This window comes from Nyctereutes procyonoides, unplaced genomic scaffold (assembly GCF_905146905.1).
Source record: "Nyctereutes procyonoides isolate TBG_1078 unplaced genomic scaffold, NYPRO_anot_genome, whole genome shotgun sequence".
Lineage (NCBI taxonomy): Eukaryota > Metazoa > Chordata > Mammalia > Carnivora > Canidae > Nyctereutes > Nyctereutes procyonoides.
The window spans coordinates 56258357-56274842 of NW_026575146.1; the positions used below are offsets into that span (position 1 = coordinate 56258357).

Here is a 16486-nt window from a genome sequence, read left to right on the forward strand (position 1 = left end):
TCGCGGTTCCACTGTGCGTCCCAGCGGGTGTTTGATGTGGCTTTTTCTCTGCCTCTGTGGCCAGGCTTTGCTTGGAGTCTGTGCAGGAAAGACACAGGTGGAATTCAGTAGAGCCCGTGCACTTCGTAGTCCTCCCAACTCCTGCCGGCGTGTGGGCGAGCCCTACCGTGTGGTCACGGCACATCTTACGAAGACTAAATCCTGTGGTCTTTCCCCCACACACGCATCCATTGTGAAGCACCCACTGTGTGCACTGCACCGGGCCAATATATGGTAGACGTTCTTGGCCTGATTTCCCAGATGTTTGTCCTCCACCTTGTAGACTGACTTCCTGTTTCTGCCACGAGGCTCTGATGGCTCGGCTGGTTCAGCCGTGGCTTCTGGGCTGTTGGCCCAGCCTCGGGAAGTGTTACTTGTGACTCCGGCGCCAAACATGATGCTGTAGAAAGCACAAACTGATGGGCTCAGCTTTCAACTTGGGATTTGTTTTAACTGTCAGTCTCTGGGTGTGGAAAGAAGGATGAATGAAGTAGGTGTCCCCTTGCCCTGAACGTCAGAATTGAGCCTCTTCTGAGAACATGCAGGGACGTTTGAGCTGTGTTGTCACTTAATTCTTTTTTTGTTTGTTTGTTCCTTTATCAACCAGTGTTAATATAAATCTGGGTAATTTCTTGGTGCTATGGTAGACTCACTCTACCATAAGCACTCAAAACTGCTTTTGCACAAGTTTGCAGACTCGGTGGGGGTGGGGGGGTCATGATGACCAACAAGTACGTAGAGTCTTCACGGTGGCAAACTCTTTTGTCATCTACCATCTCAGTCCTCAAAGCAGCTTCACAAGACATAATTATTGTCCTCCTTTTACAGTTAAAGAGACTCCAGTGTTGATTGAGGTGCTGCTGTCTGATGTTAGAGCCCACAGTCTCTGGGAACTGGCCACTGAGGGCCGTGGGGAGGAGGCCGGGGGCCGGGAGGTGGTGCAAGGGATGGGGCTCAGCGCTGAGGAGCTGCCGTAGCTGGGCCCCACATGTGGTCACCAAACCGTGACGCTTGATATGACTTTCATGGGGGCCTTTCAGCGGCATCAGGCTTTATGGGGCCCACCCCACCATTTTGTGTAGACCTGGTCTTTCCTAAGTGCTCGACCCTGTCCCCATTTTACAGACATGGAAACTGAGGCACAGAGAGGGTGTGGAACTGACCAAACAAAGCCTACCCAGCCGGCCCTGGCTCTGTCCTGTCTCATTCTGACCAAGGGTCAGCTTCTGCTACCCCTGCAAGCCTCCATTCTCAGGGCTCCGGGTACCCAGTGGCTATAGATCAAGAACTGGTGAGACCCCCTCCTTCTTTTGGAGCATTGACACCTCCGCCCCTTCCTTCCCAGAGTTCCCACCTTTTGGGACAAATTTAAGCTCCAACAGAAGAGATCTTCCTGCTTCCGGATACCACTGTCTGAAGGGATGGTTTGCTTGATCACTAGATGATAACACTGTTTTTTTGTATGGTTTATAAAGCATGTCCACCGACGTTCTGCTGTTTGATTTTGATTTGACACCAGCCATCCTGTTACACGCCCCGTCCCCCTCCCCCCCACCCCCAAGATGAAAAAAAGCAGAACTTTTATCACAAGGGACCTATTGTCCAAGGGAGGAATAGGTTGATTGTGATGCCCCGGCTGTGCCATAGGCCCAGTGAGGTACGGGTGTGTTCCTCATTCCCAGGAGGGCACATGTATGTGTGAGCAGACCCTGTACTAAATCCTCATTGAAGTCCTGTACCTTCAAAAGCCAGGATCTTCTAACTTTAAGACATTGAGACAGACTACAGACAAACAGAATAAGGAAGCTAATTACTGGTACTAATTATCACGGTGGCCTGTGGTTAGCCTCGTGTCACAGTGGGGAAACCAAAGCCAAGCGTGCTCATCCCATCCCTCAGGTTATATAGGGGATTTCCTCTGTATAAGGCAGCTTTGTGTCTAGTTCGCTGGAGGGCCACGTAGAGCAGAGTCGGCCATCGTGAGGATTTCTCTCAGGATGCTGTTACCTGAGAGAATTAAAAGTCACACCGCGTATAGACTTTAAGACTGAGTATATTTTGTTAAAGCACAGGGAGGAAATGTGAGTGTTTGGATTGTGCGTATCACCACATGCTGCCTCTCTGCGTGAGTGAGACAAGTCCGCGGGGCCAGTCATGATGAGTTAACCCCTCCTGTGCACTTGCTCACTTCAGAGATTGTCCAGGAGTGAAGGGATTGCTGAGAGAAGTCTCCCTGGCTGATGGTGACAGTGTGGGGTCAGGGACCCACCACAGCATCACCACTGCTGCTGGGCAGGAGGCTGGAGGGGGGCTGAGCAGGAGGCCCTCAGAGGTGCTGAGCACCTGTCAGGACAGCACATTGCTTATTCTTGACACTCCAGTCGATTTTATAACTGCCCCCCATAAGAAGTAATTAAGGAATGTGGGGCCCCAGGAGCCTCCATGCCATGGTCCAGGAGTGTATGTCATGCAGGGGGCGGGCTGGGGGCCGAGATGATTCTGCCCGGGTCCTAGGTTTGGGGGGAAGCCTGAAGGGCGTCCCTTCTCACTTGTCCTTTTTTGTGCATTATATTAAAACAGTCAAAAATATGTTCTTGTCTTTGTGTTGACCTGTGTCAGGGAGCGGGTGTGGTGTGTCACCCCGTATTTCCTGGAGCAGCAGGGGAGCTGGCTGGTGTGCAGCCACAGCCAGGCCCGGCCAGGCGCCCATGTCGTCCGCCTCCCAGGCCGCAGACCTCTCCAGCGGCTCCTGCGGGTGCTCGACGGGCTTCTGCTCATTTTGAGGACGAAAGCCTTGTCCTGGTGTAATTTGTGAGTTGCGTATCCATGTCGTGCACGGAATTGAGAGGGAGAGAGGTACTGTGTTTGTTACTAGCGCACAAAAAGCGGACTTTTCTCTTGAGCTCACTTAGTTTCTGGAAGTGGCCGTTGCCGGTGCTTGCACAGCTCGTGGTGGCCGAGTTGGGGGAGAGGCACTGCGAGCCTGCTTCCCCCCACAGGGACCCTCATTTACCGGCCCGGCCACTTCCCTCCAGCACATGCAGAGCCCGGTGCTGGCCCCTCTCAGAATGGGTGTTAGATTTTCCAGCTGCCCGTGAAGATGTGTTTTCAAGGAGAGCGTAATCCTCACCAGCCCTCGCTTTGTCACTACCCTTTCATTACCCGTACATGGAAAAAAAAAAAAAAACAAAAAACAAAAAACATACATTTAATTGTTTCAAAGATTTTATATATTTTATATAATATATATTATATATATATATACGCACATACATCCATATATATTTTTAAGCAAATATATAGTAAATGCAGGGAGATGAATAAAGGGCTATTTTTTTCAGCTTGTGGCTTCTAATTACATCAGTTACAGCTTAGCCCTGCTCTTAACTAGAGTGCAGGCATGAACTGGAAAAGAATGAGCTAATCCGTGATAGATGGGGTTGAATAAAGATCTCCATTCATATCTTTACCTTTTATCCCTTGTTCCGAGTGCCAAGAATTAACGCTGTTTGAAAGTACAAACTGAACCTGCCAAGCTTCGGACGGCTCCGATAATCCTAATTATTTTAGATGTTAGTGAGAAGGGCAGCAGTTCTGCTCTGGAAAAGAATCCCATTGTGAAACATTAAATGTCTGCTAAGTGGTGTTGATTGGACGTGATTTTATTTCCAAACAAGACAGTTACCACGAAGCGGAAAAAGTTGTCGTTTGAGAAATTTTCATTCGCTTTTCGGCAGACTCAGAGGCCTGCAAAGTCGGGAAACCCGCGGCCAGCACTCGAGTTTTCCCGTCCACGTCTAGGTGCGGAGCTGCGCGCAACTGCGGGATGCCCCCTACGTTCTTACATTTTTAAATGGTTTCTTAGTGGGCGTCTAACAGTATTTAACATGGAGAGGAAGAGAATTTTTCTCAAGCATGAATATCCTGTTTTCTCACATCACTGGAGGAGAATGATTTGTTCCAGGCCACTGACTTCCAACACATCATTCAAGTTAAAAGTCAGGGGTCTTGGCAATGTCGAAAGATTTAGCAGTTAGAGTGGTTTTTGTTTTGTTTTTTAGCGAGGTGGGTTTCGGGGAGGTGGGGCCAGTAAGATGGTTAGATAGTATCGCTGGAACCATCTTTTAAAAAAATCCGCCCCCCAGCACTGGTAAGAGTGATTATGTGTAAGGTTTTTTGTTTGTTTTTAAATACTAGTAGAAGAAAAGCCCCTTTAGCTTCTGTAGACAAATCGGCTACTTGAGAAAAAACGAACTGGGCTTGCTGGTTCCATCCGGGTTCAGCCTCAGAGGAGGTTTGCCTACTTCTCTTTTTTTTTTGAAAAAAAAAAAAAAAAGATTTTATTTATTTATTCATGAGAGACACAGAGAGAGGCAGAGACACAGGCAGAGGGAGAAGCAGGCTCCCTGTGAGGAGCCCGATGCAGGACTCGATCCCAGGACCCCAGGATCAGGCCCTGAGCCGAAGGCAGTTGCTCAACCACTGAGCCAGCTAGGCACCCTTCAAGGGTCACATTTTTCTGTTTCGTACTTTTTAGTCTCTACTTCAGCCTCCAGAAGTCATTTCTGCCATTTCTGTAAATGCCAGGAGCCTGCCTGAGGTGGAGCCAGGGCAGATTCCTGACTGGTTTATTGCCTATGAATGACCCACCCCCCCCATCAGCCCCAGAGCAGAGCACTAAGATCTTCAAGGATGCAAACAATTGTATGTTGAGCATCTCTGGGCCAATTATTCTTTCTTTCTTGGGGCTTATTCCCCAAAGTGGAATTACCAAGTCAGAGGGGATGGACGGTTTTTACCGTTCTTAATACACGTCACTAGATTGCGGTCCAGAAAGACTGATTTCTAGCGCTACTAGCAGTGTACCTTTTCCTACAGTCCCACTGACTATGACAGGGCATTAGCATTTTTACAAAATAATTAGGAGGAACCTTTTGAGTTGAAATTAGCCTTGTGTCAGGCTCATTGGAATCCACCTGAAAAGCAGAAAGGATAATTCTGACTTTTGAATGTTTAATTGATACCAAATGATTTACGGTGATCAATGATTACTCTTCCCCCAACAAAATTTAATGAAGCTGCATTAAAACGGATAGGGTACCTTTAAGGGTGGTTGTAAAATAGATCTGAACAGGAGGCGATGTTTACTGTAACTACTATGGGGGGAGGGCACACAAACCAAGTTCAACAAACACGTCCCTAACTTCAGCACTCACTTTTCGAAGGTGATGCTAACTAAGCCTTGAACAAAAGTAAAAACAACATAGATGTAGATGTACGTTTGAGTGGAGAGACACTGAAAAATACTGGCATTTGCCAAAACAGGCCGAGTTTATGTATTCGCATCTTCTCTGGAGCGCTGTCACGCGTGAAGGAAGCAGGGCGCCTCCCTCTGTCACTGTGTGTGTCTGTGTACCTCGAGTGTCAGGAACACTTTCCAAGAAAACACCCACAAGGCAAACTGAGGCCAAATCAGCTATTTTTTTAATCTTAATTGCATTACCTCCCCTGTTGTCTTCCTTTTGCAGAATTCCTACCTCTACTGTGTTGGGTCACAGGTCAGCTAAATGGGAGTGGGGGGGGGTGCTTATGGCTGAGGGTAACCCCGGGGGTGGGCATCCCTTAGGTCCCGTGAAGGCAGGAGGCAGGCCTGGGGCTCAGCACACATCAGGGAGCACTCACCCACTCCCGCGTCGCTGCTGCATTAGTCTGATACGGGTCACTTATTTGCCTCCTTGAACTCAGACACTAGGAAAGTTCCATAGCCAGTGACTACATGTGGTGGCCAAGGGTGGTACAGTACAGGGTGGGTGAGGCTGAGGGTCAAGGGTCCGGCTGACCAGTGCCACATGCCCCACAGGGTCCCCTGTGTCAACCAAGGAGAGTAATTCTGTCAGTAGATGGTTGGAGGATTGCATACTTCAGCCAGGGAATGTTGCCTACCAGAAGTAGGCAGTAAATGTTCCCTCCTGTCCCCATGGCTTCTAGACAGAGGAACTTCTGCCACTGGTGTGAGGTGGGGTAGGGGCCAGTGGACAGAGTAACTCATGGACTCTCCCAATGGCTCTTCGGTGGCTCTCCAGTTCTGTGTCTGGTGAGACACATCTTGTGCTCCAAGATGGCAGAGCGTTGGGATGTTCCTTTGTATCTCCAACATCCTATGCACGTAGCACAACTCCTAAATCATTTTGGATTTGCAAGGAATTTGGAATCCATATAACAATTCAAATTTAGTCTTTATGAACTGCAATAAAATGAAGGCTTCAGATGACATGGATTGCCAGGTTTTTGGGTGGGTTTTTTTTTTTTTTTGGTTGCTGTTATGTATTTATACATGCACGTATACACCTTCTGGCATCTGTTAAGTACTATTTAACAGCGTTCTACTTTAAAAAAAATTTTTTTTTAAAAAAGCTCTCACACTTGACTCTTGCTTTTTCTTCTAAGTTACTTAAAAATGTTAAACAAATAGTATCCGTATCAAAGGTAATTGCTGGTCAGGAAATTGCCTGAATTGTTTCTCAGATTTACTGACTTCTAAGTTTGCAGGTCATGCCCTTCCTTATTTGAAGAGGTGTGTGAGGTGGCCCTACAGAACTCTGTCCCTCTGTCTGTCCCATCCCTAGGTCACATTAGAAGAACGAGGCTTTCGGAGATAACTCGGTCCAGTGGCGTGGTTCAGGGTCTGCCGCTTAAATCCCAGCTCTGTCCTCTTAGTTCTGCGCGATTCCACTGGCTGCAGCAAAACCTTTTCCAAACCCATAACGAGCGTAAATAGTGTTCTCTTGTAAAAAGGTCTCTTTTCAGCACGGTAATATACCTTATTAAATCCCAAACATAATAAGTATTGATGGCAAACACATCAGGACCCGGTGCAGCTTCTACTATGATTTAGTTCTCTACAAATGACTTCAGCACTCAGCTCCCGGTGCATTTTGCTAATTACATCATAGATTTCCCTATTGATGAACACAAGCTGAATTAACACAGGAGCACTAATGTACCCTTTCACCATTATTGTTGTACAAGAAGCCGTGGCAGATGCTGGCAGTTAGTTACACAAACATTAGTATTAACGATTGGCCATTTGGAATTGGTGACAAACTACTGCCCAGCAGAATCCTGAGGCTGAAACCAATCAGGAAGTTAATGAGGAGAGAAATTGCCACTGCAGCTTCCCCTTAATTACATTCACACTAGGCAGGAAGGGAGTTCTGGGGGTGGATCTGAACTCGGCTAAGGTTAAGAAGGTCAGAGACTCTTTTGCTTAAATTTTGTATCTACTGTGGCTTGTAAGGTTGCAAAAATTGTTCAGCACATTAGCATCCTTCATCTTTTCATGTCAGGGTCCTGGTGGAGTTTTACGTTCACAGATTGGCTTTTAAAAATCTTTACCTGACTTCTGTTCTAGTGAAGGTATTCCTTTCACTTTTTACATTTTTAAGAAAGTTTGCCTCCCATTTACTGCTTCTTAGCCCTCAAAAGTTAGGTAAAGAGCAAGTGTTTGTCCCTGTTTGTCTAAGAGAAGTAACAGGGATATTAGTAAGTTATCACGTTCACTTGCTATCTGTTGAAAAACTTAGGGTTAGGGGATCCCTGAGTGGCTCAGTGGTTTGGCGCCTGCCTTTGGCCCAGGGCGTGATCCTGGAGTCCTGGAGTCCCGGGATCCAGTCCCACGTCGGGCTCCCTGCATGGAGCCTGCTTCTCCCTCCTCCTGTGTCTCTGCCTCTTTCTCTCTCGCTATGTGTCTATCATAAATAAATAAATCTTTAAAAAAAAGAAAAAAAAAGAAAAACTTAGGGTTACCTATCAAATAGTAGAAACACATGGGGTGGAGTCTTGCTTGGGGTAATTTGTCAGATGGATCATTTGACAAGACAAGTTCTATTAGCATCCTTTACATAAAGGGGAGGGGTTCAGTGAAGGGTGGAAATAGTTTTCCCCAAGGAGGGGGAGGGAGGGAGCTCACGGGGTTGTGTTTTTTTTTTCTCTCTCTCTCTTTTCTTTATGCACATAAACCCAGAACTCTGCTACCTAACTTTCCCTTTCAACTTAGACAACTGAATAGATAGATATTGTGCAGAAACGCCGCTTTTTATTCTAAAGAAGCACTGGGGATTTTAATGAGTGCCTAGAAAGACACTTTTAACTCCGAATAGAAATGCAGAGTGCCTCTATCTTTGTTGGAACCTAATTGAATACTGAATGTAGAAAGACTAGCCACTTTTAACATCCTCTTCTCCCCCCCTGTCTCTCCCCACGCCCCAGTTTTCTCGCCGCCCAGCAGTCAAGATTCTGGCTTGGTTTCCCTCTCCAGCAGCTCTCCTATTAGTACGGAGAGCACAAAGGGAGTGCTCGAATGTGAGTCTGCCTCGGAGCCCAGCAGCTTCACCGTCACTCCCGTCATCGAAGAGGACGAGTAAAGGATGCCCGAGGCCTCTGGCCGGTTCCTTCACTTGGAATAGCAGGCTTATTCCACGTAGACACGGGGTTTGTTGTTAATATTTTGCCTTGACTCATGTCGACTTAACTGTTGAGAGAGTGTTTGGTTTATATACTCCACAGAGCTTAGCCCAGAGGCTAAAATATGTTTGGAATAGTTCAGAATTAAGTGCTTTGCTCGAGGAGTAAAATAGTAGCATCCCGACCCTCTTTTTTTTTTTTTTTTGACACTGGTTTACATGTAGTTTTCAAGAACTACAATAATTCACTAAAGTAAAGCAGTACATTTGCATTGAAGTGTGTCATAATTAGATACTACTTGTGGTTTTAAAATGAAATCTTAGGTGCCTTAAGTGTTTCTATATTAGTATTTTAATAAAATTGCAAAAATATACTTAGCCAAATACCTGACCAGTGAGGAGAGGAGAGCAAACTTCATGATTGTTTTAGAAACCAGAAGGTCAGAGTAATTGGAAATACTGTCTGTGTTGCTGTTGGAAAAGCCAAGCCTTTCCCCGCCGCCCCCAAATCCAAAACCTGATTGAAATACAGCCAGCAAAGAGAAATTAAAGCCCTTAAGAGTCACTGCATTTTTCTCAAATGGGGTGTAATTTCAAAACGACGCAATTTAAAGTAACCTCAGTAATGCAGAATTCCTGGGTTGGTTTCTAGAATAATAGGAGAGTTTATTCTACACATTCTTTCTACTACAGGGGAAAAAAATGGATGCAATCTAAAGTATTTTGTAACCTTAGGTTGTAATCTGATTTGAAAATAAGTACATCTTTAAAAGTTACTACAGATTTCTGAGTTCATTATTTTGTTAAAAATTGCTTGTGGAGTACTTCCTTATGTAACAGAAGCCATCCTGAAATGAAACTAGTCGAAAAAAAATTCATTGTTCTGTGTAGTTGCAGCTGTACCTGAAATAAAAATGTTATTGATGACTGAATTTCCTTGTGTGTATATTTGGTGCGCGGTATTAAACAGGAAAAAAGAAATTACTTGTATTTTCTTCGCTCTGTGCTTTGAAAACATCTATTTGATTTCACCCCCATCTGTTGTAATCAATAACCTGACCATCTTGTTTTTTATTAAATGCACTTACTCTTAATTTCATCCACCAGTGGTTTTAGAGAGAATAATGTGGAGTTACCTATATGGGTTTGACATTATAAATCACTTCTTGGGGCTGAATCGTATAGTGGTATCGATTGATCCTGATATATCACAGAAATTTACTGTCACTTCTGTTTTCAATTAAAGATACAATCAGTCAGATAATGACTTAATTGGATTTTACAGAAGATTGAGTTTTATTGCCCAGTGCTTTACGAGTTTAGTTAAGGAAGATCATTTTATCACACTTGTCAGGCTGCTGCTACTGCAGCCCTGTGCCCTTCGGGGCGGCTGTAGCTATTGTGACGGCGTCGCCAGGAGGCTGTGGGGCGCGCCTGGAAGGGACCCGGTGGCTGGCGGAGTCGCCACCTCCAAGGCATTTCGGTGGCTTTTCTGAAGACGGTATCTCGTGCACTTGCTACCCACTGCCCTTCTGTAGACCCCAACACACAAGTTTTGCGGGGTGGTTTTGTTGGAAAAGCTTGGACACGTCCCCTCAGTGTGAGGGGGTGCCCCTTAAAGTACCCCTGCATTTCTGAAAAGCCAGCAGAGCCCGAATCTGCAGGCCAGCCCAAGACTTGACCAAGCTTATTCTGGGCCACTGGTGCCTGCCACCCACCCAGGGCTAAGCTCGCAGTGCACTTGGCCAGCCTCGTTCTGCAGCCCCAGTTCGACTCCCAGCTGCGGGTGCCTGGGGAATCTGGGGTGGGCAGCTCCTGTCAGAGAAGCCCCTCTGGCCTCCTGCCCATCCCCTGCATCCACTTTGCACACCCAGTGCCGAATTTGGTTCTGAACCGTGCCTCCCTCCCCCTGGCTCCTCAGGAAGGCCACTCTGGGCTCCTTGGCCAGGCCCCAGGTCCGATACTTCCCTGGTCCACCACTGCCTGACTGCTAGGGAGGGAGCCGGGCAGGCCCAGGGCCCGGCCCAGCAGGTGCTCGGCTTTAGCAACTTGGCAAGTTCAGAACACAAAGTAGAACAAACTCTGGAGGGCTTGGTGGCTGGATTTTAGTCCTATTTGAATACACGGATCTGCATTGCTTTCTTAAAGCTTTGCCCCCCTTGTACGGAGACCTGTAACAGCAAGGCCGCTTCCTCCTGCAGGTGGTATGTGGAGTGTGTGGTGTACACGTGTGCAAAACCCGTGTGTGTGGGGGCAGCCCGGGTGGCTCTGGTTTAGTGCCGCCTTCAGCCCAGGGCGTGATCCTGGAGACCTGGGATCCTGCATCAGGCTGCCTGCATGGAGCCTGCTTCTCCCTCTGCCTGTGTCTCTGACTCTGTGTCTCTTATGAATAAATAAAAAAATCTTAAAAAAAAAAAAACACGTGTAAGGGCACGTGTCGGGCGTCCCCTGCACGTCTGGCAGTCAGAGGGGACAGCCCTGAGCCTTTTCTGCAGCTCCAACGGGGAAACTGAGGTAGGCTCACCAAGCCTACCCTCCGGGACGCTGGGCAAGCTGCCACCACGAGACGTGGGGCGGTGGCCCCCCAAGAAACGCGTGCCTTTCCCCTGAGCCGCGTCGAGCTCCTGCGGGGCTGCAGGCGTCTGTCCTCCCAGCACCCGCGGCTGCCGCCCGGCCGGCGCCCCCCCTCGGGCGTCCCTTGCAGTCCTGCTACTAAAGAGCTGCGGACCCCGCGCCGCGGAACTGGGGGGTCAGGGAAAGCTTCCGGAGAGGCCCAGGGCGACCGTGGTGACCCTGCTTCCTCGCTGCCACCGCCACTGCCGGACCCGCGGCAGGGGCTCCCGCCGACAGCCGCGCACGAAACCGCGATTCCCGCCAGGAGAGCGAGGCGGACCTGCCGCGCCGTGGCCGCTGCCCCCCGCGCACCTCGTGGACACCTGGCCGCCGCGCTCGCGTGACCACCGACGCCCTCCGCTTGGCGTGAACTTGGGTGCCGAACCGGTTTCACGCGCACACACACCCTGCACCAAGTGGTATTCAGAGCGCAGGATGGGAAGCGCCACGCGTCTCCCAGAAACACCCGAGGGCAGCGGGTGGAAGCAGCGGGATTGGTCTCGGCCCTGCCCGCCGGCCGCCCGGCCGCCTTAGCGACAAGCGTGCCCGGACACCGGCGCCGGGCCTTCGCCCTCCTCTGCGGGCACACGAGCGGGCAAGGCCTGAGCCCCCGCACGCCGGCCGCTCGCCCGCCTCGCCCCGGGAAGAGCCCGCTCCCCGCGCCCCGCCGCAGAAACGCGAGGCGCCCCCCTCGGCCCCTACTGCGCCCGGGTCCCTCCGCCCTGCAGCCCGGAGCCACCCGCAAACTTTGCAGCAGTTCGGAGCGGGCGGCCGCGGCCCCGGGAGGTGGGCGGGGCGTGCAGGGCCGGGGGCGGGGCGTGCAGGGCCGGGGGCGGGGCGCTGCGGGCGGGGCCCGGGTGCTCCGGAAGTCGCCCCTCCCCGGCGGCTCCGAGCCGGGCGGGAGTCCGGGTCTGGGCCTGGGTCCCGGGCGTGGGCCGCCCCAGGAGGGCGTCGCGCTCCCGCCCCCACCCAGGCTTCCGTGCGTGGAGCTCGCGGCCGGGGGGTGCGGGCGGCTCCGGGCCCCAGAGCCGGGCTGGGCGCCTTTCCCGGGATCCCGCACAGCCGCCCGCCCCCTCTGCAGCGCAGCGCGGCTTTGTTCCGAGAGGGCAGGCGGGGCGGGGGTGGACAGGAGCGTCCTGCAAGCGCGGCTGGTTCTGGGGAGGAGCTGCACCGACGCCGCGAGAGCGAGCTCCGGCCTGGAGACAGTTTCCCTGTGCCCCCCAGGGTTGCCTCAGAGCAGTTAAAAAGATTTCCTCGTCCTTTTAGTTCTGTTTTGAAGGTTAACGTCGCAGGGGAAACCTGATCTCCTAAGTGCTCCGAGGTCCGCGCTGCTCCCACTTCGGAGGGTGCAAGGTGTTTCCCCTCCGCTCTGAAAGCCGCTGGGGTTTGCGCTGCCCCCAGCCGACCCGGCTCCCTGCGGTCCCTGCTGCCGGGCGGGGTCCGGGAGCCCCAGCCCCTGCGCGCGCCGCGGGCCTCCAGGGGGAGCGGCCGCGGGCCGGGCCCCGTGGGCAGCGCAGCGAGGACGCGCTTTTCCACTTCGCGTGCGAAGCGCGAGGCAGAGGTCGGTGCTCCGCGGGCCCCTCGGATGAAGCAAAGCTGGGGCGACACCTCCCACCCCTCCTCACCCCGAAGGATGGGGGAGGGCGGCCTGGTGTAGGCGCTGGGTCTGAGGCTTGTGCACGAGTGGGAGCGCTCGTGCGCAGGCAGGAGCCCCTGATTCCGAGGGTTCGAGCGAGCAGCGCCACCTGCACAGTCTACGCGGGGCTCGCGGGCTGGTCTACACCGCGTTTACCTAAGAAGGCCTAGGCCCTTAAGTAGCCTCGGGTCGCCCACTGCCCACCTGGTGTGGGGACAGGCCCGCCCTGGCCCAGCCTTCTGCTCAGCCGCGTTTCCCGGCCCGCGGGACAAGCTCCTTCGCCCCCACCCCCACCCCCACCCCTGGCCGCCCGCGGCCTGTGTCCTGTGCGCTGCGCCCGCCGGCCAGGCCGGCTACGGGGATGCTGTGGGCCGTGCGCAGGAGTCTTTCCCCAATTAAATGAGGGAGAACAAGGGCATTATTGTCACCTCAAGAAACCGATTGCGGGCTGCCCCACCGCCTCACCGGACATTCGTTCCCCACTTTGAATTCGAAGCTGGCCAAAGAGCAGCAATGCCTAGAGGCGTGGACGGGATGAGAGCCGAGAGGTTCACGCGCGGGCGGGGGTGGGGGCGGGAGTGGGAGCTTATTTTCCTGCATTCTCGGGGCTTTCTGCACGCCCTGGTCTCCAACGTCACCGTGGTGGCGATTAAAACAGAAAATGGGAACCCTGACCTCCCCCTCCATGAGAATCCAGCAAAGCAGAAAATTTCCTGCTGCATTCTACATCCCGGACAATGTGAAACTGTCCTTTTGATTAAGTGGGGTTTTTGTGTGTGTGTGTGTTTGTGTTTTTTTTTTTTTTTTTTTTTTTTTTTTTTTTTTTTTTTTTTTTTTTTTTTTTTGCGGTGAGGAGCATCTACCAGGATTCCTGGGGTTGGAGTCAGAACATCCTCGGCTTCTCAGCGAGGGCATCTGCACTCCCAGCTCTTAAATATGCACGCACGCACCATGAGATTGTGCGCCAAGAGAAAGACGACGACATACGCCCATTATCGTTCACGCTTTCGCTGTTAATAACCTGTCACAATTTTACCTAGTTAATTGTGGCCTGAGCACACGCACCACCCAGCGCAGAACATGAGTGGATCCAATCTAGCGAGGTTACATTAACTTGTAATCCTCCTCGCTCCCTTTCCAATGTCTTTGATGATTTTTCCCAGAAGTGCATAAGTGGCGGGGACTTAGTAGAACAGGCCGCTCCTCCTAAACGTGATTCGGACCATATGCTTTCTACATTCATTCCCGCTTGGGCTTTTCTTCTCCACACTAACTGCTAACACGTTATAGTCACCTTGAAATTTCCTCTGCTATTTTCCAATTAAAAGCTTAATAGCCCTGGAAACGGAGTTCATGTGGTGAAGTTTACCATAGCCCCTTGTTCTGAAAGGCTTTCTGCTGGGATCCCATTATGTGCTTGAATAAACCCTTTCTGCAAACAGAAATGGGACTCGGGGTTGTCAGGTGTTGGGTTACAATAGACTTTGAGGCAGGGGACATTTTACCAACATAAATACAAACCTGTTCCTATAGGGAGATGTTGTCAAATACTGGGATATGGAAAACATTCCCATCAAATATGAGAAAAGGATTATTGCGCTATATCAAATGAGTATTTAGATCTCAGCCCCCGATGTGCAGTGGAGTGAAACGGGGCCCCGGACCAAATAATGCCAGACTGTTTGAGTGGCAAAGGGATAGGGTGGCTAGGTGACTGAGGGAGGAAAGGAGGTCGTCTTGGGGGTGGGAATGCCGCCCCCCCCACCCCAAACCTGTTTTGAGAGCTCTTCTTGTCCTTTAAAAAATCTTTTACTCCTGATTTACTTATACCCTCTAGTTTTCCTGACCATTTGGAAAAGATTGGGAGATGTGTGTCTGAAAAAAGTCTAAAGTCTTTGCATTCCCAAGAGGTCCAGAGGCTTCCGCAAGATTCAGTGTCATTCTAGATGCCCCTTGCCCCTTGTGTCTCTTTACCTGAAGGGACTCACCAACAACTCGCATTTCCTAGCCTCTGGCCCCCAGGGGTCCCAGTGACCTTAGCATCCAGTCCCCAGAGCTTGTGAAGTTCCTTCCAGCTGTAGTGTTTTAGGGTTTTCCTAGATAAGGTTGGGAGATGGGGGTGAAGGGATAAGGGACGAGAAGTGCTGGAAGGGTGGGTGCCCTTGCAGCTTAGGGGGAGGCCTCCCAAGGCTAACACTAAGGCATGCAACTCCCCCCCCCCCAAGCCAGCATCCATCAATCCCCAACTCCTTGACTAGTCTGCAAAGGGGGTCAGCTATGGGCTTCGAGGGAAATGCACACAACCGGGTAACCTTTTCAATCCTCCTCCCTTCTCCAATCACCTTTGGGGTGGAGAGTTGGCCGCCAGAATGCCTGGCGACACTCTCCTTGAATTCACAGCAAACACAGAGGGACGTTTCCTGTTGCTTGTTTGCTTTCAGGGCAGTGCAGAGAGAAAAAGGCCTCCCCGAGGGGATGAGGGGCGCTGTGCAGCCAAAGGGTTGATCACTGCTGCGGATTCATCTCGACTTCGACTCGCCCAGACCTCAGGGAGATGAGTTTGGAGTCGTCTCAGGAGCCTCCCTAACGAAGGTTCCCATCTCCCCCGCTTTGCCCTGAACTGTGGTGCTACCCAGTATCCTCCTGTTTTCGTTTGTTTCTTTGTTTTCCAGCGGTGGTGTGTGTGTGTGTGTGTGTGTGTGTGTGTGTGTGTGTGTGTGTTTGCTTAATCTTCCCTGTGCATTTCTAGCAGTGGTCTGCATGAGGCCAAACTAGTACTCATAGATTAGAGACAAGCAGATAACAGTTTAAACAAAGTGTGATGCTGTCATCCTGTGCAAGGGCGCTCTTGCCCCCCTACCCAGAGACGCTGGGGCTGGGCGGAGTGGGGGGCAGATGGCCCCATCCCTTATCCATAACTCAGTCACTGAGTCTGTGGGGATTTGAATCGGATGACTCCAGACCTCGGTTTGATGGTAACCATGGCTGTGGGGCAGGGCAGAGGGGAGACCATCGCATCCCATAACTTGTGGGGCGCTAACGTGGCTCCTGCGACAGCTGTCAGAAAGTTTAGACTGTGCACTTGAACAGATCCTCCATAAGAGCACTTCCCGGCCTTTGGCCTTCCGGGACAGAAATAAAACATGAGGAGGGTAGAGCAACAAAATCACCGCCAGGGTTTTGGGGGTGGGGGTGGGGGAAGGCCTGTTTTCCCCTTTGAAATAGCCTGCAAAATGGATTGTCATCCTTGAGCCAGCAGGTTTTCATAAACATTTGTTTTATTCTACAGCAGCAAAAGAAAAAAAATTGTTGCCCGAGGGACTCAGGAAAGCCAAAATTTCCTGACCAGTTCCACTGGCCTAACCCAAATCCCCCTGCCAGTGGCCGCAGGGCCTGGCTCGCCCCCTTTTAAAAGGCTTCCCGGCTCCGGCCGAGTCCCGAGTGCCCCCGAGCGCTCCGATCGGCTCCGGGTCGCGCGGAGCCCTCTCCGCCGCCCAGGGTGAGGATGGAAGCGGCCTCGGGCTCGGAGCCTCACTGGCCTCCGGGCACCCCGCCTCGCCCGCGCCGGCCCACCTCGTCCCCGCCCCGAGTGCCCCGCCGCGTCCCCGGAGCGCCGCAGTCCGGCAAAGCGTGGGGAGCTCGGAGCAGGGGGCCGTGAGCGCCCCCCGCCCGAGTGGCCTGGCTGCAGGTGGCGAGGAAGGTGAAGTGCAGGGACCCGGGGGCGCGAGCGGGAAGG

The 16486-nt window shown here is 51.5% G+C and overlaps 1 protein-coding gene across 1 annotated transcript in view; it reads left to right on the forward strand.

The window, feature by feature from the left end:
- The window catches only part of DMRT1 (doublesex and mab-3 related transcription factor 1), a 112598-nt gene extending 104136 nt beyond the window's left edge, over positions 1-8462 (forward strand). The window contains exon 5 of the mRNA XM_055311702.1: positions 8308-8462. Within this exon, the coding sequence (XP_055167677.1) occupies positions 8308-8462 (155 nt within the window). The remainder of the gene's footprint in view (positions 1-8307) is intronic.
- The last annotated feature ends 8024 nt before the right edge of the window (positions 8463-16486 follow it).